General features: G+C 40.1%; 2 protein-coding genes across 4 annotated transcripts; both read right to left on the bottom strand.

Moving 5' to 3' along the window:
• Positions 1–1289: 1289 nt before the first annotated feature.
• LOC104152915 (general transcription factor IIH subunit 2) lies at positions 1290–12592 on the bottom strand. Of its 2 annotated transcripts, none has more exons than XM_068928549.1 (16): positions 12295–12592; positions 11821–11904; positions 11627–11704; positions 10910–10946; positions 10214–10300; positions 9333–9383; positions 8781–8835; positions 7842–7947; positions 6688–6778; positions 6435–6522; positions 5808–5915; positions 4541–4604; positions 3464–3567; positions 2491–2593; positions 2159–2198; positions 1290–1739 (listed from the first exon to the last, which is right to left on the bottom strand). In XM_068928549.1, the coding sequence occupies exons 2-16, from the start codon at positions 11874–11876 to the stop codon at positions 1620–1622; spliced, it is 1188 nt and encodes a 395-aa protein (XP_068784650.1). In that variant the 5' UTR covers positions 11877–11904; positions 12295–12592; the 3' UTR covers positions 1290–1619. The 2 variants fall into 2 exon arrangements, with proteins under 2 accessions (XP_068784650.1, XP_068784651.1); XM_068928550.1 differs by having other exon boundaries at positions 11821–11901; positions 12295–12426.
• Positions 12593–17603: 5011 nt separating this feature from the next.
• LOC138060903 (MARVEL domain-containing protein 2-like) lies at positions 17604–25284 on the bottom strand. 2 transcript variants are annotated; one of them, XM_068927202.1, is made up of 7 exons: positions 25261–25284; positions 24047–25118; positions 22411–22443; positions 21083–21222; positions 20319–20490; positions 19841–19891; positions 17604–18927 (listed from the first exon to the last, which is right to left on the bottom strand). In XM_068927202.1, the coding sequence occupies exons 2-7, from the start codon at positions 25067–25069 to the stop codon at positions 18811–18813; spliced, it is 1536 nt and encodes a 511-aa protein (XP_068783303.1). In that variant the 5' UTR covers positions 25070–25118; positions 25261–25284; the 3' UTR covers positions 17604–18810. The 2 variants fall into 2 exon arrangements, with proteins under 2 accessions (XP_068783303.1, XP_068783304.1); XM_068927203.1 differs by having other exon boundaries at positions 24047–25275.
• Between the last annotated feature and the right edge of the window lie 301 nt (positions 25285–25585).

Raw genomic sequence — 25585 nt, 5'->3', positions numbered from 1 at the left:
TTTTTGTCTTTTTGCCTCCTCTCTTAACATTTCTTGTGTGAACCCGATTATGCAACACCTTCAGGAAATAAAAGAATTTCTCATAGGCCTGTTAATAACCTCACTGATTGACTAACCTTGTGGCAGATCCAGTAAAGAAGAAATACACAAGAATTAAGTGGGTAGTATCTTCCCACAAGCACAGAACCGGGATCCAGTGAATCCCGAAAAGAGTACAGAAGGAGGACACATTTTCCTCATGTTGCTTTAAGTTCAAAGGCCACAGCTAAATTTCATTACATATCAGAGAAATAGCGCCTTGATAGTCATTTTTCAGAACCTAGTCTGAACTGATCTTTCTATTCAATGAGACAAGAGAAAAAGGACAAGCAAAATTATTATGCAGATCGCAAGCAGATAATGGAGTATACAGCCACGCACAATACACACAACTTTTACTTCCAATTGTATTACTTTGGTATCTGGCAAGTGAAAAAGCTAGAATAGATTAAAATTGTGTGTCAAAACCTTCCCTCACCTCCTCCTCCCCCCGGGAAATGCTGATTGTGAAGGCAAAAATACTGTTAGAAAACATCATGCCATGGGACTGTCACTCACATCAGAATAACTAAGAGTCAAATGGTTATGGCATTCCTTTGGCTTGGAACGGCTTATGAAACCACATCAAAACCCTTTTTGTCCTTTTTCTGCTAGTTCTTCGGTACAGCCTTATGTATACGCATTACCTACATCTCAGCTAAATAACCCAATCATCAGGCTAACAGGCACTGCAATCACATGATTCCACAAAGGGTTTATAAAGGTTTTTGTTTCATTCTGCACAGAAACACACACAGATTGTGAAACCCTCCTTCCCCCCAGCCCCAAATACAGCAGAATTCCTGTTTCCTGGCCAGCCAGCGGGCATAAACCTTAGACTAAGCACATAAGGAGCTAGGTTAACAAGAGAGAATTTGCATATTTAAAGGGTTTGAAACAAAAACTGCTTGTGAAAACTGGGAAAATAATATGGGTTTTTTGTATGTAGTAAATATAAAAAAAAATGGGGAATTGCATAAGTCGGGGGTTACTTTTTTGCTAGCTTGTATTTTTAATTCTTTCTGAAATGCCTTCCAACTAATTGCTCAACGATTTCTTTGTTAACTTTATACAAAAATATTCTGCTCTATAGGATTTAACAGAACACTTCACCCTCCACTTAAAACAAGAGCTTATAATAATTAATGTGTGAAATATATTTTCAAGGCTTTTTTTTTAAACGAACAATGAAACAAACGTAAATCATCGCGTTAACATACAAACCAATTTTATCACTTTTACATTTACAAATTTACATGCTACCCACAATACTCAGAAAAAAATCAGAGCCTTTCAAACAAGAACAAAGAAAACAAATCCAATACAGATGAGCCATGAATATATTAACAGTAAAAAAAAAAAAAAATCATTCACACCTTATATAAAAATTAAATTTGCTCCCAGGACAGCGTTTATCCTTTTGTATTCATCTAGGCCTTCCTTCTTGTTTTGATGTGCCTCAGTGAAAGCGATGGCTGAATAAACACAACAGATTCATGCAAGAATGAAACAGATATGACAACCCCCAAAAAGAGAAAGCATCATACAGATGCAGGAGTAGGGTGCTCGTGAATACAGCCAGGACAGCAGTGCAGAGAATCATGAACAAACAAGTCGCATTCCACACAAAATGCATTCTGACATACTTTACATACATAAACCTGTGTAGAAAAGATTGAAAAATAAATTAGAAGAAAAATATCACCATTACAGTAGGGCAGTAGCTGTGTCATCAAGATAACGTAAACACATCACATCACAGAAACCCAACCGAATAAAGGGTTCTAACAGCTAACACCAAACACCTAAAGTGCTGAGCTTGAGTTGCTGTAGATAAAGTGGCTAACAGTGCATGCTTATTTATGCAACTCCATGAGCAATCCCTTCCCGCACACGTAAAGCATCTAGTTTAAAAGGCAAAACTGTATGACTGAAAACTCTATCTAGCCACCAGAGAAACTGCCACAGAGATTTCTCCGGCCTTAAAAAAAAAAAAAAAAAAAAAAAAAAGACTCCCCTAAAAGATTATCTCTGCTTCTGACTCCTCTCAATGCAAGTTTCAACAGTTCAATATACTTACATTTTGATCTTTCATTTCTCCCTGGCAGCCTTGACAATACCTACAAAGCAAAATTGTGTATTTTTGCTGAAAAAAGTGACAAGTTTTTAAAACAAGTTTTTAATCTCACAGATAATAACAATGTATAGGAATTATTTCAGCTATTCAGCTGAACACACAGGATAACTGCTAATGAAAACTACAAACATTTTTTACTACCAGAGATGACCAAAACCCCAAAACATTCAACAGTGCCTCCAACAGTACAAAAGCTACTGCCAGCTACTCTTACTTTAAGAAAAAGACTACAGGGTCCACAGGTATACTCATTATCACACATAGGATTTACATACCGTTCCCCCTGATATTCTTCCAGGGGAACTTCCTGAAAGGCATCCAAAGGAAACAAGTGATGGTAAGATCGAGCCAGATGAGGTGCAGACACTAACGTAAGACCTGCAAATAAAGAGACGTCAGAATTATTACAAGACAGAACTTCCTCAAAAGCTTTTATAAACTAAACAAAATGGAACAGCAAAAGGGAAAAGTCATGCTTAATAAGTCAGTGCTTCAGAACTTAATAATAAAAAAATTGGCTTGTCAGCTTCTATAATCCAAATCTGTAATCATTTCCAGAATTAAATCCAAATATAAATTAAAATAAAAAAAAATAGGCAATTTATATATTTATTCTAAATTTGCAATTAAAATATTCCGCAGCCTGCTGTAATACTGCCAAGCCGTGCCATAGGCCTACTTCGCAGGCTTATGATGTAGCATGGGCTGACACAAACTTGCTCGTCACTCACTCATGTGCAGCATAAACTTTCAACCTCATGTTTTGCTGACAGCTGCAGCTGTGGGGAATCTCTTGCTGATATATAGGATTTCTAAGTACACTATCAGCTTGCTGAAATTAACCCACTGTTGGTATGAAAAAACTGATGCAAATTCCTGCATTTCTCCCTCATCATCTTGATCCTCTTGTTGTAGCAAAAAACTTTGATACAACTATTGCAAAATACGTATTCTGTGAAATTGAACAGAATATACTTATACCATCCACCCAAGCCTTCCCCTGACAGTAACAGTTTTGAATACATAAGGAATTCAGGACAGGGAAACAACCACCAACCAACCACACACACCCACTTCAGTTTACAACTAACAATCTGATATAGCTTTATCACTACAGGTAGAATCCTGAGAGTCCTTGCACCAACACGACATTTCAAACCTTCGTTCCTGCACAGTTAAGTTTTCCTGCCCCTTAACTATCTTATCACTAGCACATAATTCATCCGCTCAGCTATTCTTGCTACTCACCACAGATTTTGCATTCCACAGGAAGTTCACAGTATTTGGCTCTGCACTGGGGACAGAAATATCCACCCAGTGTAAGACCTGGCTCACTGTTGTTTTCCAATTGCCTGGAGCAGAGAGAGAGAGAGAGAGAGAGAGAGGAGGTTGGAGGAAGAAACCAGTACCATTTTCTGAATGATGGCATGCTCTCAAGCTGTATAAATATCACCATTAATAATGGCGATATTGGTAATACTACATAACTGGTAACACTATGTAATACCGGTAACACTACACAGTCCTCAGAACAAACATTGTTTAAAAAGTTTCTGTACCTGTTATGTGTATAGACGTATCAGAAAACAATCGACTGGGTGAGACATCAGTGACCACACTTTCCCACCAAAGCAGAACAAAAAACAAATTCTCCCCACATAAAGGAAAGGAGAATCAAGTTATCTTTAAAAAATAAAGTTATGAAACTACTACTCCCCACCAATATTCTGTATTGACTTTATGAGGCACGTTAATATTTATTCCCTCAAACAGCAGACATTGTTTCCTTCTGAAAACTCATGCTGCTCTAGCAGCCTTGAAGACTACGATTCCTTTCACAGAGAAGAGCACTGTTATATTAATCAAACTGAGGCCTGTGTTTTAAACTTCCATTTAATATCACTACACATCAGTAAAGCAATAAATAAAAAACTTAATTCCAGACAACATCCTTCTTTATCATGAGTATATCTTTATAATGATAAGAAAATACTCGAATGTAAAAATGCTAGTAAAATTGGTGGTAATAATTTAGATACCTTGTAGGACCCTTGTGTTCTGGTCACTGCACAGACATCTAAAAGCCATTCACTACCTTCGAAAATTTTACAATGTAAAATTTAAAAAGTGTATTTAAAAGAGAAGAACACATAGGACCAGGTATAGGACGTGCAAGTTAAAGCAAGACTACTGAGAAGTCACAACATATTAGTTGCTAGTCCTTTTTCATGCTATTTTGTCATATTTTCACCAAAAAGCAGATTTTCTAAATATAACTAGATTATCCTTGAATTCTAATACTGGATTTTAATCAGCTCTACTTACGCCATGCTAAAGGATGGCTTTGCATCTTGATCAGATAGAGACGCAATAGTATGCTGAGGAAAACCTTAAGAGAAAAACATTCCATATTACCAACTTTAAACATACTAGTAATCTTTCAGTTTCTAACTGAATGCAGAAGTTCAAAGATTATTCTAAACATTAACTTCTATCTTTTTTTTTTTTTTTTTGTTATTACAAGAAGCAATATGCTCTTACCAGGTAGGAAATCCTTCCTAAAAGTCTCTATCTACATATCCACCACCAAATCCCTCACTTATTTTCCCCAATGGAAAAAAGTCTGTTTAGAAACGTAATGGGAAGATTAGTTCACTGGAATCCAATTTCTGAAGAACAATTAAAAAGTAAATGATGTGCAATGGTAGGAAAGCAGAAAGAGCACTGTATGAGTGCTCATGAACAATAATTTTTAACTAATGAAAAAAATATGTTTATATACTAAGTATATACTCTCCTTCCAAGCGCAGTATAAAATGGGCATAGTCTTATCCATCGTATGGAGGCCACAGACAACACCAGTCTTTACATACCATTTATTTTTACAGCTTATCTCAAGTGAGCCGTTTTTTTTTTCCTACTGTTGCTCAAGCTTTATCTGTAATGAGCAAATCTCTTAAGTATTCAAGTTCACGTATAAAAATATATACGATCTTGTCTATGAAAACAGATGGATGAAAGTAAGAACAAAAACCTCTAGTCAGTGGCATTAGCGTTTCTGCTCTGGTTTAATGTCAGGCTTAAATTTAATGAGAAGTACACCAGAAGAAGAAAAGGCACCCAGTCCATTTGTTGAAAGGAAAAACATGACAGTGCTCCATACAAACACCCATTACATAGCGAAACAGAAGGCTGTTACAGCAAATGAAGCTTATGACAGTTGCCTTTCACAGAGATAAGTAGAAGGAGAAACAAAATACCTTGTTGTTCACCCTTAAGTTTTTAAACACTAAATTTATACCAATTACTGTACAAGCAATGTCATTTCATCTTATTACTTCCAACTGCAGTTGAGTGTGGAGTCTTATTTGTTTTAATTCTTAACTTTATTTAGAAGCTGAATACTTTGCAGGTACAACATTAAGCAAATTGAAACCTACCTGGCAAAACAGAAGCGTTAAAACAAAAAGAACCAATTGTGCAATGTCTTTAACGTGCTTCTAACCATCTGCATTACTTCAAAACAAAAGACACAAAGAGAGAAAAAGACTCTTAAATCTTGCACCTGGAATTTAACAAAACCATATCCTACCCATTCGAATAAGGGAGCATTCAGTACTTGAACTGGCAGGTGGAGGACTAACATGATGCATCAGCAGTTCTTTATAATGAGTTTCATCTAAAATAACATGGTACGTTCCTGTCACAGAGAAAGAAAAGACCTACTCTCAGATTATTAATTTATAACCTAGCAAGTAACACAAACATATTTCTCCAAATAACAAAACAATGACTTAAATATTAAAAAGTAGCCAACCCTTCACTAAAAATAAAATAAAAAATACACCAGAATGTTTAGATAGTTACATAAGAAGGCCTAGAGCTTTTTCTCCAACGTTACCAGTAGTTACATTGTAAGAGTTACTATTAGAGTAATTGATGTTAACACGTTAGAGTTCCACATCATATAGCTCTATCCGTAGAACACTAGGCTTTAGATATATTTCTTCTTTCCAAAGAAGCAGCTACAAGCTGATAATTACTTCATTAAACGTTATGCGTTTCGTAACTTGGAGAAGCCCTTAAATTTTCTGCCAGCACAACAGAATAATTATCTTTAAACAATAAAAATGCATTAAAGGGAATATGACAAACCAGTTAGTTAATTTCAAATTTAAACTTGTATTAGTAGTGTAACTACAAAACTTCAGATACATACCACCTGTTTCTCGGGCAAGTACGGTACAAACTCGAACTTCAGCACTTAGACCGATGACAGATACTCTGATCTTAACCGCTTTTAAACACTTCACATGGAAAAAGAAAGCATACTCAAATTCATCAGCAGAACTGAAAATGGTAAAAAGGTGCAAAGTTTTAAATGAAAATTTACGGGTTATAGCATTCTAACTGTCTGGTTTTAGTCTAATAGTTTGGAGGTTTGAAACAGTAGTCAAACTTCACTTCTGTACCTTAATTAGATCATAGATGTTGGCTGGATCACATGTTGTTAGACTGCTGAAGACTATCAAAACCTCTCTGCTTGTATGTCCTGGCATATGCCTAAAGAAAGTATACAGTTAAATTACCTATGTACACTAGGCTAAAGTTCAAGGACTTTGATGTACTAAAGTCAGAAGAAGACAGGATATGAAGACGTCTACATTTTACGAAAGACTGTGGTAAGATCCTTCTCTGAGAACCAGGATTTCCTCTGCCATAAAGTCAGAGCTTTACGATAGCTAACATGCAACATTTAATTGTGTCCGTCATCTGATTGCTTGCTGTAACGTTTAAGTTACCCCATACCTTACCCATACTCTCACAAGTAAAATTCACCTTCAAACTAGCAACAATGCAGTAAGTCTTCTCAACTTCTTAGAAGAAGAAAAACAAAAAACAAAAACAAACACGCATCTCTGATCAGTTGATGGGGTAAATCTACTACTCTTAACTACTGTCTTTCCCTTTAAAGTTCTTAATTGAAAACCCTTCTCCAACTATAGGTTCAAATAATTTTCTATGACATTAACTACCAGATTTTTTCTGCCAGTGTTACTAGCTATAACTATTTGTTAAGTATATCCTCCCACCAATGTTTTTACCCTCTCAGTGCCTCACAGGGCAAAAATTTATGAAACTGTTTTAAGAAGTCTAGCCTACCCAAAATCTATCTCTTCAAAGTATATCAAAACTTCACCAGAAAACTGTGATTCAATTTTGTTTCTTCTCCTGTTCCCTTACCTTGTTTAGTCCCCAACTCCACCCTCTCTCATACCTTAGCCCTGCAGTAAAACTTAATTGTAAGTAAGGTTTTTCATCACTGTATTCATATATAATTTAAAATTATCTTTTTTTTTTTTTTTATATGATGCAGCTTTTCATAAGAGGTATATCTCTAAACAGAAGTGTCTTGTCTTAGACTATCAAATATGATAGCAGTGCAGAAGTTAGCCTCTTACAGCTTGTAACGTAAAAGGACGCAAAGCCTTCTTTAAAGACTCTGGCCAGCACAATGCAAGACACTAATTAAAACAACCATCGCTGCCCTCCAAAAAGTTTACCATTAGCATTATACTGATTGAGGAAACCAAACAGAGAAAACAAAAGTTATTTACATACTAACTTTAAAGTCTGCATAGCCAAATTTAGGGAATTATACAGAGATGGCTCTCCATGGCAGTTCATATCTACTGCTTTCTTCAGAGCAGTTATGTGTTTTTTTGAGTTACCTGTACAGGAATAAAACATTGACCTGAAATAACAAGTTAAAAAAATACAAATATTTAAAATATGTATTTTATAGATTTCACTTGTACAGCAACAACTTTCAACCTGTTACCTGTCGGTCTCCGCTTCTCACAAATTGACCCCTTGGTCAGAGTGTAGGAGAACAGTTTATTATTATCAGAAATACATTTATTCTACAGGCACTCACAATTGTTAGAAAGTCAAAAGGTCAAAAAGAGAATCACTGCTGTATATTATTAAGCGCTTAACATGAAAGAAAGAATCACAGCGTGAACTGTCTCAAAGTGTTTCAGTAGAAACAGTGTTTAGTTTCCTCTGTTATCCTCAAAGTACCATTCAAGCATTGATTGATCCTCAAACTCCTCAATAAATTTGCTCCAGTTTATAGCTGGCTGAAGAGACAAGAATTTAAACTACTTCTCTGAAACCACATGACTTGTTAGTGGCAGAATATAGTAACCCAAGAAATCTTGCTTCTTAACATCTTGTCTAATCTCACAGAATACACAGATGTCATCAAACACAAAGTTCACAAACAGGGTAAGATATTAACTATAAGCGAGACGAAACATATTTCCCTTGAATCCTGGATAACATTTGATCAGGCACAAACACACAAAGGCAGCTCTGGATCCAAACTGATTGAAGTAAAGACTCCGATTTCAGATAACTTGCAACAACTTCTCCTTTAAATTGAAAATAGTATGCTAACGGTACTTCACTATCAATAGTCATCCAGATGGAATTTTTAAGGCTTTACAGTACAAGAGACGACAACAGAACTCCAATTTTAAAGAGAATACTACTCGCCTACCTGAAAGTTCTGTCATTTTTTCAGCTCTTTTACTCTTCGTTACAATTAAGCCAATCTGAAAAAGAAAAGAGAAAGATAAGATTTTTGTTAAGAAATAAAAATCGACTTGATTTATATTTTTGATCCAAAAATAAGTAGTAAACAAGACAAAGCACCGATTCGCTAACTCTGCAGGCTTTCTTATAAGTGTGACAACAACAGCACAACGCTATGCGTCAGTTAACGTACATTCCTGCATCTTCATTGTCATAAAACACAAAAATAATTATTTCTAAATTCTAAATGCTGAAATAAAGTCTAATCAAGTCTTCTGTGTGCTGATTCACATTTAGGAAAAAAAAAGGAATAGATGTGTTCCTATTTTCACTAATTAATGCAAAAAACCAAGAACTTCACCAGACTGATGGGAAAGGGAGGGAAAGAAACGTATCAATTGAAAACAGTTTACTAGATATGTCAAAAATAAAAGCAAAACTAGAGCCTTCAGAATAGGTTTTAGTTCTGTAATCAGTTGTGGTAACAATAATTTGTTTGTCATATGGTTGTACATACCTGACTAATAGGATTTTGGTCAAAGTACTCTTCAACAAAATATTCCAATAACTACAAAGAAGAGTTAAGACTGTTAAAAATACAGACACATTCCACATGCATTAAGTGGTTAATACTTGCCAAGCATTCAGTGCCATTAAAAAGAGAGAGCGCGAGCGTGAGCCTTCCCTACCACTCTCTTCCCTCTCCTCTAGGACGTTTTAGCCCTTTCACTCTTCTCCTTCCTATATTATCTATGCAAAGCAAGTTCAAGAAATCTCATTTTACTCACTTCATATACTAACACTCTAGATGAGTGCTAATTCAAATACAGCTTTAAAATACACCAAAAAGCATTAATTTGTACCAAATATTCAAAACCCAGGATTTCAATGCTTAATGTTATAAAGGAAGATCCTATAGGATTTGCAGAATTCAATTTCACTTCTCCACATTTAGAAACAGCAAAGCCTGTCTAGCATCCACTCAAATCAGAATTTATGAAGCCACAAACATGAGAAAAAATAAACATTGCTAAACGTTTAAAGAAAGTACGGTTGTTCTCTTCCCATCCCTTATTATGGGCAACACTTCAGCTCCATTTCCATATACTTCTTTATCACATTTTCATAACACATCCTCAGGAACTGCTCTCACTACACAGTAGCAATTCTGCAAGGCAGACTCATCTTACACAGGCTCTACTATTCAAAAAAAACACAGTCAAACTACTGCAGGAAAATTATAGGCTAGCAACATAAACAAGGGAAAAAAGTAGGGATGAAACGAGGCTATGCAAGTAACCTAGTCACAGGAGACTGCCATTCTTCTAAATGCAACGTGGAAACGATTCGCACAGGAACAGTGAATTAATAAGAGAAAACTTCTGAGTACACAAATACCTTTAAAGTGCAAGTAAGCCTGTTGGGTTTTAAATCTTGGTCCTCCATAGTTCTTGATCCATCAATTACCACATAAAGGTGACGCATCTGCAGTAGCAACGTAATAACAATTCTAATGGTACAAGTTCCCAATTTAAGACAAAGATCAAGTTTTATCACCCACAGAACAATTGTTTAAACAAATGGTTCATTAGTTCATTTTCTTAAAATAGCAACTACTTCCTATGTCAAAGAGGGAAAACTTTGAATACTAAACCAAACCACAGCTTTTAAGGGTATGCAATCAAAAGCAGCTGAAAAGTCAAGTATTGTTCCACTTTGCCTTCCAAATGAAGCAGAAGAATCTTTTGTGACTAATACTCACTGTTCTTATGCTCTCAAGGGAAGTTACCAAATAATCATAGCTTGCACTTATTTACTTTCTTCACCTGAGGAACTCAACATTTCATAAAGCAATATTACAATTAACAATTCACTTAAAACTATGCCCATCTGTTTGCACAGAGAAAACACAACAGCAAGAATGTGTACGAACCGACTGCAGCTGCAAAGCATGTCCTGATACAGGAAACTAACCAAACCTCAACCTCTAAAGCTATTAACACCTCACATCCCGCACTGCCACTGAAGTAGGCATACTACTTCAGTCCAAGTAGTTTTGGACACAGAACAGCCGAGGGTAAGATATTAACATACCATTCCAAGTCGAACTTGTCCATGGTGCTCATAGAGTCTAATAAAACACAGAAGGTTTTAAAGTAAGATGCAAATGAATGAACGATCCTGAATCAGACTCCAATCCCACAGTTCCAGCACATTTGAAATGATCATTAACCATGGACGCTTACTTCCATTGAAAAGAAACAAACGGGGAGATTATAAGATCCAACGACTCTCAGAAAACAAAACAAAGCACAGTTCTTTTGACCAAGTTTAACGAAACTTTGAAAGTTCACATAAAATTGAACATTTTACTGTAACAGGTGAAAGAAATACTGATTCTGTCTACCAATTCTTCTGACGACATAAAAGAAGAATCTAGCGCCACCAGGTCAATAAACAGCTTAAAGTAGGATTGGTACATTTGAGAAAACTGGTAAAGGATTTTCTTTGCACAGTCCAATTATTGCAATTACACTACTTCATACAGCATATCAGATCAAGATCTAAACTCCCTGGACTACTCACTCTTAAAAGAAACTCAAGATAAAAATAAATCTCGGGTTTCCTTCCTGATTTAACTAACAGATGGCAGACAGAGGTCTGCATCTCAAGTTTTGAAGGAGTGAAGACCAAAATTATACTGCGGGCATGCTGAGATGCTCAGTCTACCTAAAGGATCCAGTTTCATAACAAAGACCTTATAATTCACCAAAACAGTATTTCCTCAATATTCTTGGTGATACAGAATACCTTTTTCGCTTAGCCTTGAAAAGAATGTCCTCAATGGTTGCTTTCAGCGATCCGGACTCATCTTCTTTAAGAATTTCCCTGCACAAAACAAACCGCTACTGAAACAAAGCCTGCACGGGGATGTATTGCAAAGGCTAAAAGAACACCTTTTTTTAAAAGGAAGAACAGGCTAACGAATAAAAAGGAGGGCCTACCATGTTCTTTCGTAGCCTCCTTCCCAGCGTTTTGTTCTTTCAGGTTCGTCATCCATGTCTGTGCCTTTGCTCTTACCTACGCTGCTGCCGGACCACAACCGTGACAGACCTGTAACTAGACCTTTCCCACCAAACGCCACAGGCCGCCCGGCCCCACCGAGCCGCCCCGGCCCCGCCGCCGGCTGAGCCGCTGACGGGCCGGTGCCCCGCCACACGCCCGACAGGGAGGCACGACCGCCGCTTCGAGGACAATCTAGCTGTGGAGCCGCCCGCCCGCCGGCCGCTGCCGCGGGCGCAGAGCGGCGGAGGACGGGGCTGCGCGGGCCGCCGCGAGGGGCGAGGCGGCCACCGCGCCCCGCGGCCGCTCGGGGGAAAGGGGGGGGGGGGCGCGCAGGACGACGCCGCCCGGAGCGGGGGGGGGGGGGGGGGAACGCGCCGCCCGCGCGAGCCTGACACGGCGCGAGCCGCGCCTACCGCCTGCCCAACGGTCCCAACGGCCCCGCCGCGGCGGCCGGAAGCGCCTGCGCCCGCCCGCTTCTTCCTCGGTGCTTCCGCGAATCCCTCCCGGCTGCGGTGCCAGGGCGGCTGAGCGATCGTTCCGCGCTGGGGCGGGACTCGCCCCCCGGCCCCGCCGGCCGGAGGGGGCGAGGCGAGGGCGGGTGAGTGGCGGGGAGGGGCCGGCGGAGGCCGCCGCTGCCCGGGGGCCTCGCCGAGCTGCCGCCCGGCACACCGCCAGAGGCGAAATGGGCGCCGGGGGAGCCAGGCTGTCCCTGGCGGAAGGCGAACTCACCCAGACGTGGGGAAACCCCACCACCGCCACAGTGAAATACAAGATTAAACAAATATCTATCTATCTATCTATCTATCTATCGATAGCTATATATCGAATTATTCGAGAGGGAGGCAGCGTGGCCGAAAGGCACAGCGAACAAACCGGAGGCGGCAGGGCGGCTCCAGCGCCGAGCGTCTGTCAGCGAGCGGCTCAGCCCCCCGCCGCTCGTGTCTCACCTCTTTCACAAAGACACCTCGGAGGTGGCGTGGCTGCTGCAAACGAGCCAAGGCCAGTGACTTCCAAAACGTTCACCGGAGGGCATAAAAGTGGGCATGGGGATTTGTTACAAAGGGCATAAGCTATTCAGCGAGATTATAACACTGTTTGTACATGACTACGTATGCCCTTCATTAACTGAAGAACCCAAGGGACTGGGAAAAGGACAGAGCATTACTTACACACACCGTAATATTGACTGTTATTGTATAATTACCGTGATCAGTTACCTCATGAAAATAATTGTACTTTATCCCAATAGCAAAAACACTGCTTCAACTCCATTCTAAAATGCACAGCTTGAAATTTCTCAACTACTGCAAGGTTCAGGGCATATTTTCTGTGGCTAAGCAAATGCCCTCACAGGAGGGAACTGAGTAGTGGAATAATGTAGCTATGTCTTCAACTACATAGAATAATCCCATAGAACATGAGTTCTACCACCATGTAGAAAAAACCTTTCAGAATTGCCTCTTTCAGGCTGGAAGCTGTTTCACTACAATAATTTTCTTTTAGGACTTCTTTTAATAAACTATCATTATAAACCTATGAACAGTTAATTGGCAGTTGCATTTTAAAAGTGGGTTGAGGTGTTCCATCTCACAGCGAGTGGGGTGTGGTAATTGCTCAGACCCAATGAAACAGTTTTTCACTAAATATCATGCAAGTACCATTTTTCAGATGTCTATGAAATTACTATTTATGTCTTTGCAAGCATACAATTTACTTCTAAAGGCTGTCAGGATAATAGTTATTTAAAAGACTGAAAGCCCTAAGTAGCACTCTACAGTTCAAATCCAGCAGTACTTGACGTTATTGATCACAGACACACTTTGAAATATTGTGCACACGCAAAACTCTGACTGGACACTAAAAGCATCAAGGAGAAAATCAGTCACAGTTTAAACACCCAGTAGAAATACTAGGTTGTTGGCTGGTAGGTACATGGAAGAGCAGCTTTTATTGTTTCCTCTAAAGAAAAAAAATATGAAGCACTTGTAATTTATTTCAATTATCCAGATGTGCTGGTAGAAGTTGCACTTTTCACACTGAAAATGCAATATTATATTTGCAGATGTTCACTACTCACCTTTCACAATTACTGTAGTAAAGAGTAAAACTACATTTAACCATCATCTGTTGTAACAGTAATTTTATTCTATTACCTTCATGTAGCCATGCCCAGAAATTGGCAAGTGATCATACCACGCAGTGCAGCACGTTCCCCACATTCATGAGTTTAAACAGCAACTAGTTCACATTACTAAGCGTAGGGGATGATTTGCTTAAATATTTTTAGTTGTATGGATTAGTGTCACAGTGCTTGAGAAGAAGAGGAAGTGCTGCAGCAGGACAGATTGGCCTTTACATAGGCGGGGCAGCAGGGAAAAGGCACAAATACAAGAGTAGAAGGGAATGGGAGGACAGATTTGTTACCAGAACAAAGTCTCTAATAGAAAAACAGGATCAGAGCTGTGGAGCTTTAAAAAAAAATACCAAAATCTGATATCTGTTGTGAAAGAAAAATTGTATATCCTTATACTCCCACATGCTTATATATAACTTTTACACATCTGCAGGACAGAATACTACATGCAGTGGTAGACAAGGAAAATGTCTACATTTACTGTATTTTACATACAGAGAAACAGAGCCACTGACTACTAGCAAGTGCACACATTTTAGGAGTATTAGGAAATAAGCAGTCTTTCAGGACAAAAGAAAGAGCTTCCACTTCACAAGCATCATACTGAGAATTAGCTCAACAGAATTAGAACAGTTTTAGCCAATTTCTTTGCAGCACAATCAGAACTTTACTGGCTACAGTGGAAATGCGCCAAGACTGGGTTCAACCCCTTGAATTACAGGAAAATCGCCAGGCATCCGTTTCTAGGGGGTGTCACTGTGCATCAAAGTAAGACAAGAAATGAGGCAGAAAACATTTAAACAAAAGTACATTTCCTTAAATAGGAGTGGGAAACTTAGCAATTAAATGCAAATGGTGCACTTAGCAGCAGCAATCTATAAACATAGGCAAAACAGAAGAAATTAATTTAAACACACCTGGGAAAAATCAGCTGTTCTAGAGGAATGCCATAAAAACTACTGAAGATGGAAAAAATTCTTAATTTTAAGAAGTCAAGAGTCGCTTCTAGGAGTGGAAATACAGCTGTACTTTGATCTACTCCCATTAGGTCACGTGCCATCTTTTCTTAAGAAGGAAAAAGTCCAATTTATAGGATCTTGAAATAGAGAAATGGGTTCAAGCTGATAATGGTATTAGAAGAAGAGAGAAGCAAATTTTTTCAGAACTGGGATCATTTTTACTGTCAAGACCAAGAATTGTAATTCTGTAGAGGAATGTAGGCTATACAATCTTGTAGATGATGATTGTCTAAAAGCTTCAAACCCCAACACAATTTTGGGACTAATAAACTAAAAGCTGGATAGCTATTTCTACACATTTAAACCCATTACACTTTTCATTAACACCAATACTTTTACTTGATATGCTGTCATGAATCAAACCCCAAGGCCACACTAGTATGTGATGCACACTTCAGCTTATGTTCATTTGGCACTTTACTTGCCCTGCATAAACACACAAGTTAGCAAGGAACATGAGGATATTGCCACAGTCATCTTGATCACAGTCATCCAGCTGTTCATCAAGACAAACGAGCCCCTTTTAGGAACTCAAGTCTGCTTTGAAAACTAGTTGTATTTTTGGAATCTGCAAGTTCCTCTCGGACGTTTGCCTCTATGGATCTGTTGAGCCAAACAGGTATTTCCTAAGAGGAAGACTGGAGGAAAGAAGCCCTTGTTACATACGCTCACCAGCTGAGGACAACCTGTAACTGAAAGAGTATGTTAATCTCTCATGTAGGGCAATATTATTTGCAAACTTTAAATGAGTATCCTCGCGTTCTGCAAAAACCCAGGCGCACTAGTAAGGCCACATAGCAGACGTTATATTTACATACAACAATGCAGATCCACAGAGGGCAGACTAGAGAGACCACACAGGGAGACCTAGGTGACATTCACCAGCCTGTGATACTCCTGTACTAAGTACAAAATTAACTTCAGTTTTGTTCAACGTATACCTTAATTTCTTTCAGAACATCAAGAGACCACTTTCCTTGAGATTTCTAATTGTAACTGTATTGACTAAACTGACTCATTTGTCTTGCATTTGACTGGCTTCGACTCCCAGGCACTAATTTCTATTCCATTAATCTCCCCCTCAAGATATTAAAGCGTTTCTTAGACTTTTTAATTTTTGCGTGTTTAGAGCAGTTCATCCTTGATAGGCTAGAGTAAAATCAACTTGCCAATTGTACACACTGAGCCTCCAGCTTCTTCCCCCACCTGCTTAGCAGTGTTGAGGTCTGTAACATGACCCAGGCTTGAGCCAGTAATTTACCTTAACAGCTGCAATGAGTTGCCAGGCTGGATTTCCTATAATGCAGAGTGGGCTCCTGTGCTTGCTGTTTGATGCTCAGCACATGTCACTACGGTGCCTGGCACCACTCCTACCCGAAACCCCGGCAGTCACAGAAGGGTGTTCCTGCCCATCTTCTCTCCATGCCCTGGGAAATCAGCCCAGCCACATGCACGGCATCTTCGCAGGAGAGGCTGAGAAAGCCACATGCAGTGTCTCCCGTCAGGTCTTTTCCCCACTCCAGCAAGAGGCACAGCATTCCCTTCTCTCAGCCTCTTTGATGGAAACTCAGCCAGAAAAGAGAAGCTGGACGGTTCTGCAGATGCCTTGCTGGCTGATCTGAGGAGCCGGTTTCTCAGAGGGAGAAGCTCAGACCACCGTCAAAGGGAGGCTGGAGCTCAGTCTTCTAAGTCTTAATAGGCCTTTCCCACACCAGGAGACTAAGGGGAAATCTGCCACAGAAAACATCAGACAAGCAAGCGGGGGGGTGGAGTGGAATACTTAAACTTGTATTAATCTTCTTCTGGTAACTGACAACACCCAGAACTGCCATTGAGAACAAATGGGAAATCTGGGCGTACAGTAATCCCTGCATTTGAACTGCAGGGATCTGGACAAGGACCTGTCTTACAAACAAAAGCTTTTTTTTTTTTTTTTAACGTTTCTGCAGCACAACAGCTATAAAGCGCTTGGCCGCAGCTCCCTTACAGAGTAGGGAGGTTTCCTTTACACTGAAAGGAATGGCAACTTGAGCCAGAGAGATGACTGAGAAGAGAGCGAGGACAAGGGATGGCACTGAGTTTTGCCCAATTCAGAGTGAAAAAGATATTGAGAAACTTTCCAGGTGGATGAGACTGAAGTCTGTTTCAAATGAAAAGCTGCCAAGTTTTCTAATTCTCTCAGCATTCCTGTAGTGTCTTGTGTTACGTACTTCATCCACTAGAGCTCTTGGAATTAAGTGGCTGATTAACTTGGAATGTCAACTTTTGATAAATATGAGAGCAAGTCTGAAGCCATCAGAATTGCAGTGTGAATAATAAGGGTTCAAAAATCAGATGGCCAATAACTGCCAGGGTGAAGTACAGTACTGCATTTGCACTACCGAAGATGCCATAATTGTTCTAAACTGCAAAGAGCTTTCCTAACTTCTTCCCTTTAAATTAAGGCCAAAGTTGAAAATTTTCCTCTAAAGAAAACATAGTCACTAGCAGAAGTCTTGAAGTAACCTTAATCAGCATTTTTTTCCAATAAAATGCCTCCAAAAACAAGAGAATAACATGCTTATGCTTAGGATTTTTTTGAAATTAAAATATATTTCCAAGCAAGATATCCGGTGAAACAGCAGTTGTAGAAAACTGTACAAAGAAATGGCTATCAATGCTTCCAACAATTTTAGTAAGTACAAAAGTGTAAAGATATGGAAAAGGACATAAAAAGAAAATTTCCTGATCTATGAGAACATTTGCACATGCAAACCTATTTATCCCAAGATATATTACACAAATTTATACTGAATCTCTAGAAAGCGTATCTATAAACGAAACATTTTACCTGGCCTTATAGAAGATCCTTTATCAGCATTTCATTTGGGAATTAATTTTGTTCTACTTAATCTCTGAGTTCACAAGCACCTGCAACTAGGTAACGTTAAAATTGTCCTAAACAAAAAGTCTCGTTCCTTGCTCATGAAGAAGAAAAATTGTTTTTCTTCTAGGCCCGTGAATTCCTGCTAGGATGATCCCAAAAAACCATGCAGAGCATATCAGTCTTTGTCAAAACTAGCGGAACAGGGACACGGCCTAATCCTGTATCTCTATTCCTTTAAGGTCATATATAAGTTCTTTACATCACCTCTGCAGAGGAGCATTGAAAACAGAAACAAAAAAAACAAAGGCAAAAAACCCACTGTGCTATGCTTGTTTAAACAGCAGGTTATTTTGCAGCTCTTATTAAGCAAAATTTCCAATAATTTCTGACATACAGCAGAGCACATGAAGATGCAAATAGTCGTATTAAACTCAGTTCTGACTTGTCAAAACAGTTCAGAATAATTAAGTACTCTACCAAACCCCAGCCAGTAACATCAACTCAACTCTTTTTGATATCATAAAATAAAATCTGAAATTGTTACATTTAAAAACTGGGCACATTTTTGACATGGTATTTAGAACTGCTCTCTCTGGTAAACAATAATGCAACACTTGCAAATAGAAAACTATGCATACGTAAAGGGACAGGCTGTGCACTGTCTAATAAAAGCAGAACGTTAACACAGATGTTCTAAACTCATCTGGTAACTTCATTAAATTGATTTGGAATTGGACCTGTATACAAAGGCTATTCAGAAATGCACAGTATCTAAATAAGTCACAAAGTGATTAAGAAATTAATTGTTTTCCCCACAGGAAATGTAAAATTCTGAGAGTAAATAAATACTTCAAAATACGCATTTCTATTTAAAAAAATATAAAATAGTATCCACATAGTCAAGGTGATGCTAAACGTGTACATTCCAATTCATAACTTTATCATAGTCCTGTATTCGTTGTTTTATGTGAGAAAGCTTATTCTTGAGGTATTCACAACGCTCCTTTTTCTCCAGAAATGTAGGATCCTGCCAAAAATACAAAAACTCCTTATATTAATGTTTACACTTTCAGTTTCCTCCAACAATAACTCATTAGCAATGATGGCATTGATTAAGGACAGCATATAAATATCCTCATTCCTCAAAAACAAGCTTTTTTGCTTGGCCCCAATTTCTTACATCCAGCTTTTTCTTGTTTCCCCTTCATTCATGAAGGGCTGAAGAGAGAGGTTCTGCTTTGATATGCCTTAGTTATTTAGTAAATAGAGCAACTTTAGCATAAATGTGCAAATGCAAACAGGTGTGTTCTGGCATGCCAAATAAAACCCTCTCCCGAAAAAGCAATGAAATTTAACTAACAAGGATGCAAAATTTGAATGCAACGAAAAAAAAAAACCAGATATTTGCAATGTTTTTAGTGAAACAAAGGTACACATTTACTGCCTCCATTTAAAAACAACCAAGCAAAACCTCTTGGACTACAGGGAAAATTAATTTTTGACAGTCCATGTAAGTTCCATGCCAAAAAGAAAACACAAAACTTCTCTTCAAGGGCAATACTGTATATTTTCTGCTGTTAAAAAAGCTGTGTTGGCTTTGTCAGCGAGTACAAATGAACTGTATCCCAAAAATAATCAGTGGTGACTGATCTCCTGAAAGCAAAACGCTAGAGATGAGACATGCTCTCAGAAGATTAAAATATTCTCCCCCCAAGTTTGTCTAACAGAATCATTAATCTCAAATGAGGTTGTTGACATGATGAGTAGAGCGCGCAGCGTCCTAACTTCACCAAAGTTTTAAAAGACAAATATACAAAGCTCTGTAATAGCTAAGCATACCCTGAACTAGCAAATCGTACCTAGTGACAGGAGTCCTGCCTAATTACACTCTCTTTGCTATTTATTAGATTCACCAGCAATGTAAAACTCAAAACACTCACATTTTTCTTCTTCTTGTATTCTTGCAAAACTCTGGATATCCTTTCCTGTTCCTAATAGGAGAGACCGCACATTTTTAACCACATCAGTGTGCTCCATACCTTCACGTTAAATTTTACAAAATAGTTGTCAGAAGTCAATTGCTCCTTTAATCAAATCCATTCTAATATATTTTAACTCTTAGGTTTTGTACTTGAGAAATAGAGAAAATACATTAACTGTAGCTTGACAATACTTGAAAAAAAATGGAAAGCTACATACAAAACTTGAAAGCTACTAACATTAAAAAAAACAGAAGAACTTGTATAAAATTTAATTGCAACTTAGCATCCTCAACTCATGACTAAACAAGAAACAACAGACTTGGGTAAACTCTCTCTCCTACCAAGTCACTGCCAGCATTAGAGGACATTGCCATAACTGAAGACAGTCAGAAACTGCCTAATAACATACCTGCTTTTCCATTTCGCAGGTACTTACATGTATGCTTCCAGGATTATGAGGCAGTTTTCTCATCAACGCATCCAGCTCATCAAACTTCTTCAATACAGCATGAACTTCCCCTGACAGTTCTTTATATTCAGCAAACTGATCATTGAATACTGCTTTGTATCGGTCTCGCATTTCATTTGTTTGAATTGCAGGATATTTCCTTTAAAAAAGCATTTTTTAAGGACTCATATTAGAGACAGGACTTCAAGACACACACAAACCCTTGACTTTGGTACTATATTTCTCTACTGTTCATCAATATCATAGCCTGCCAAAACGTGCATGCATGTAAAGCATTGAAATCTATGTCAAGTATTATACAAATTATTTTTATGATCTCATACTTCACCATAGAAAGGTCTAGCCTTGCCACTTGAAACTGAAGTACGCTATAGATTTAGCACTTGGAAAGTACAAGATAACATAGGTTTAAGGGGCTAAAAGGACAAGAACTTGTCTGTATGGTCTTCTGTTCCTTCAATAATTATTGTACATGCTACATTATAGTAGTCGGCTTTCACATGTGGGTTTTTTTTAAATTTAAGATTCTTCATTTATATTACTATTTCTATGCCACTGGCGCCAGCCCTCATCCTCTCTATTCTAATATTCACTTCAGTTAAGATTCTGAGATCCACAGCACATGAAGAATCACAGAGAAACCATGAAACGTGTATATGAAAAACACCGAGTAAAAAAACATGTTTCAAATATTCTCCATTAAATTTGTTCATCAAAGCCAAGTCACTTACGCTAAGTAGTCCGGCATCACTATAGGTTTAGGAATGTGGCCTGCAGGTATATGACCATTAAGTTGTTCAGTTTTCACTTCCACCGATTTAAGCTGTCTATAACTGACCTCTTTTCCTCTTGGTCGGTCAAAACTCTCATACTAAGTTTCAAAAGCCAAAAAAAAAAGAAGTCAGTCAATTTTACTTCAAAGACAACATACATAAACCACAAAATAGCTGACTAATTTGAAGATAGAGGTACAAAGACTGAGGTGCATGCAAATTGTATAAACTCTTTACGACCATTATTATAATTAGAAAATTAGGAAAGTGTTACAGTAACGTTTCTCACACAGTAACCATCTTAAATTTGTCCAAATAGCTGTTCCAGTAACAAATAAATACTTCTTGAAAAGATTTTTCCCGTGTGTCTTAAGTAATTTCAGAAAGTTCCCTTGAGTTTCTGTCTAATCTGTGACTGCTTGCTGATGGACATCATTCCGTTCTGCGGAGTTCCCTTTTCCCCTCGTTCCTTATTGCACAATTTCTCCCTGGACTCAGAAGTAGCAACGCATGGAGTCCTGCCACAGCGTATAAAAAAGGATCCTGATTCAGTACTGAAGTCAGTAACTGAGAAAACAGTAGTATGAAGTGCACAATATCTAATGGGAGGCATTTAAGATCGAAAGAAATACACTGTAAGTTCTCTGAGAATCATCAACATCTGCTACGCTAAGATCCTATACAATCTTTCTGTTGTATGCACCTGCATCTTTGTGCAGTGGAAGTACTAAAAACCTCCTTCAGTATGACAGATTCTGGCATTTGCTGGTATTCCAAAGCTCGCAGGCTGGATTTTGGAGCTGTCTCAGAGACCCAGGAGCAAACCGTGAGTTCACTCAGTATGTATCACTGTGTTTCACTTTTCACTGCCTCTCCTCCAATTTAAACAGGCAACCAGGAGTTCAAAAAAAAAAAAAAAAACACACCCTAAAACCTACAACACATGAGATGCTCTGCTGTTACAGCCATGTCTGCTAAATACTGTGATAAATGCTGCAGGACCTGTCTGTCAATGTAAAATGATAAGAGCGCACACAGAGGCAGTTATCAGATTTGCTGACACTGTAAATTTATAACCTAGCCTAACCAGTGGTAGCAACTTTATGAGCTCCTTCTGAACCTCCGGAGTAGAAGCAAGTTGTCCAGGTTGCATTAAAGAACTAAACCTAATCTCTTCCTAGAAGGATAAATACTAAATCAGTCAGTCAAAACAAAGAATCACGAGAAAAAGAACAAGCATATGGAAAAAAAACAGCAAAGAAACAAAAAATAAATTTGTTTCTTACCTTCTTTTCTGGCAAAGACAACTGTGTTTTCATCTATCAAAAAATAAAAAAAAAAGAGCTTTAAGTTTTATTCTCAGCATAAATAGCATGCACAGACTCTTAAAATCTAAACTTTTTCAAAATCATGTTGTACAGATAATTATATATGTATATTTAGGTATGAACAAATTTAGAATAAGGAATATTTTTCAGATCTGTATATTTAAAAACCATTTAAGAATGGCAGAACAACAACAACACACCCCAACCCAAAATAACAACAGGATCTCCTGGAAGAGCTGTTAAGGAACAAATCAGATTAAATAGTGCACCCGGTCACCTTTATTACTGCACATTCCAACCTACATTAGCTCACTGACGCTCTGAGGCCTAGGTCATTGCTTAGAAAACGTTTCAGTGCTCCAACCAATAACTCAAGCAGCAGCTATTTTGCACGACACTCTTTAAAGCCTAACTTGCATTGTAAAAGCATTCTCTTTAGAGATTTTCTTAAATAACTGGAATGAAAGAACACAGAGTACAGCAGGGAAGAGTGACTGAGCACCCTCTGTGTAATTCCAGCGCTCATTTCATTTTTGCATAAGTTTAAAAAATGCTTTAAAATTTTAATAATAGAACTGCAAGTTACTTATCAAAAGGGGATTCCCAGTTTTATGCAAGATACAGTGCTTACACTGTGTATAGACAAGTTCTTCTTGATCAATCTGATCAATTTATCTCAAAAGCAGAATTTTAAGGAAGTGTAAAAAGCTTAACAAAAGGAAGAAGATAGTACATAAAAATATTTGTTCCTCCTGTTTTATACCAAACCCCCGATGTGTACCTTGTTCAATCACTAAAATAATTCGTTATGAAGAACCAAGATTCCCTCCCTCCTCTGCTTCAGGAAAAACAAGGGAGGCACCAGAGGTCCGAACAAGTACTCTAATGAAAGTTGACTTAGACTCATCTGCCTTTTTTTTTTTTTTCTCTCAAATGTCATATATGATAGTTACACGGTTCCTAGAACATAGGTTTTCCTACCCTTTTTTCATTCTAATTATTAAAACTGATTGGCTAGATTGTGGTGTCTCAGATTTCCATTTTGTTATTACTATTATTATCCATACTACCACGAGGAAAGCTAAAAAGACATCAAGACGCACCTTGGAGTTTTGTTTGCTACATAAAAATCACCATTTCTTCTTTTTATTGTCATTCACACTAGCGCTTAACGTGCTGAAAGCACAGACTTCAAATACTAGGTGGCTTTAAGCCACCTTACGAAATAGCTGAACAGGCACATTGTTCACTTCTTCCTTTGTTTAGGAAATACATGCCAGGAAGCAGTGCGTCAGCTGATGCAGGAAGAGAGATGAATATTGCAAAGAGAACAGAAGCAATTCCTTACCGAGGTCAATTAAAAAAAAAAAAAAAGCAACAGAAACGTGAATCAGGCATCTTAAAAAGTGCGGGCTGCGTTTCATTCAGTGATCTCAAATTTACCAGTGAGACGGGTAAAGGCTGACGCTCGGGCTTTGGAACTGCCGCAGGCAAGACATGCCTGACAGGACTCAGCCCATGGCACGAGACGAGCTTCCAGCGGCTTTCCATCATCCCATGCGTATTCGATTTGAAACGGTAATTTATGACTTACCTCTTGCTCCATTAATTCTCTGTGCCTCCGGGCTCCTTCATGTCTCCATAACTTTAAAGCAACCACCGCGCTAATCAGATAGACTACCACTGTGACAAACAGGAAGATTATTGCCGCTGTCTGACCTCCTTCTACGCGGCAAAAAGATGCGTTTATTGGCGTATTAAATAGCTGGTAATAGCAGAGTCCACCGCGATTGATATCATTTACGTACACTATCGCAGCTGCCATGTACAGGAAGAACAGGGCCACGTTAATGCCAAATTCAGTTAAAGGCCACCAGCTCGAATCCAGAAGAATGGTCCGATAGTACATGGACATGCCGAGCACCAGCAACGCTATGGTCACTACCCACGCCGCTCCTGCTACTACGAGGACAAACGGAGTCTTAGGTCCGCCGTAGTAATAACCGCCGTACGTACTGCCAGCCGCGACGCCGTAGGGCTGCGCGTATCCGAACATGTTGTACCACTCGTTGTCCTTGTGCACGTAGGCCGAGACGCAGGCGAACACGGCGGCGCCGCCGAGCAGCTCGGCCACGCAGAGGATGCGGAGCAGGCCGGCCCAGGACTTCATGTAGGCGTAGCGCAGGTGGTAGGCCTCGGCCAGCTCGCTGTAGGCCTGGCCGGAGCGCGGGCGGCGGGCCAGGGAGCCGCAGGCCTCGCCGGCCAGCGCGGCCTCGCCCTCGGCCCGCCAGGCGCCGCTCCCGCCCGAGCCGCCGGGCGCCTCCCGGCAGGAGGCGGCAGCCGAGCCGGGCGGCGGCTGCAGGGCAGCGGGCGAGGGCGGCGGCGAGCACTCGACGCCCTCGGGGACGTAGCGCACGTCGGAGGCGGCGCTGCCCCAGCCGGAGCCGTGGTGGCGCCTGGCCCTGAAGAAGTTCTTCCACGAGTCCGGGATGAATCGCCGCACGGGCTTGAGCTGGGCCGGGCCGCTCGGGCCCTCGCTGGGGCAGGAGCCGGGGCCGCAGGGGGGCAGCAGCGGCAGCGGCGGCGGCGGCAGCGCCCCCGCGTCCAGCGACGCCATCTGCGGCGCTTCCCCGCCTCTCGGCCCGGCTCTCCTGCCTCCGGCGCGCCTGCCGGGGAGGGAAGCGCTGCAGGTCAGCGGGGGGGGCCGCCGCCCAGCCGCGCCGCCACCGCTCCCGCCGCCCTCTCTAAGATGTCCGCCCGCCGGCGGGCTCGGCCGTCCCCGTCCCGGCCCCGGCCCGCCGCGCTCACCTCCACCTCCGCCGCGGCCGCCGCCGGCGCAGGGCCCATGCGCCGCCCCGCCCAGGTGGCCTCACCTGCGGCGGCGCCCGGAAACGCCGCCCGGCAGCGCGCAGGCCGGGGCGGGGGGAAAGACGGCTTTAAATAATTTAATCTTCGTTGACTTGGGGAAAAAAAAGCAAACCACTCAGAACGACCTCTTAACGGGGTGGCTGAGCAGAGCAAGCCAGCGTTTGAGGAACAGCGTGGCAGGGGAGCGCCTCTCGCCTGCCTTCTCCCAGCAGCTGCGCGGCAGCAGCCTCCTGCTCGCCTCCCTGTCACCACCCCGGCAGGATTA

Source organism: Struthio camelus, chromosome Z, assembly GCF_040807025.1.
Source record: "Struthio camelus isolate bStrCam1 chromosome Z, bStrCam1.hap1, whole genome shotgun sequence".
NCBI lineage: Eukaryota > Metazoa > Chordata > Aves > Struthioniformes > Struthionidae > Struthio > Struthio camelus.
Note: the sequence above shows the minus strand (reverse complement) of the source record. Positions and strands in the feature narration are given on the sequence as shown.

Bases quoted from the DNA above. Each gene is read 5' to 3' on its own strand.
- LOC104152915 (XM_068928549.1), bottom strand. From the start codon at position 11,876: ATGGATGACGAACCTGAAAGAACAAAACGCTGGGAAGGAGGCTACGAA. The intron at 4,605-5,807 runs GTAGGATATGGT...TTTTCTCTTAAG, and splicing joins ATGCTCCCTTATTCGAATGG to GTTTTCCTCAGCATACTATT. The intron at 2,594-3,463 runs GTGAGTAGCAAG...CTTTATTTGCAG, and splicing joins TGTGGAATGCAAAATCTGTG to GTCTTACGTTAGTGTCTGCA.
- LOC138060903 (XM_068927202.1), bottom strand. From the start codon at position 25,069: ATGGCGTCGCTGGACGCGGGGGCGCTGCCGCCGCCGCCGCTGCCGCTG. The intron at 19,892-20,318 runs GTAAGTACCTGC...CTCTCCTATTAG, and splicing joins ATAATCCTGGAAGCATACAT to GAACAGGAAAGGATATCCAG. The intron at 18,928-19,840 runs GTGAGTGTTTTG...TATTTTTGGCAG, and splicing joins AATACAAGAAGAAGAAAAAT to GATCCTACATTTCTGGAGAA.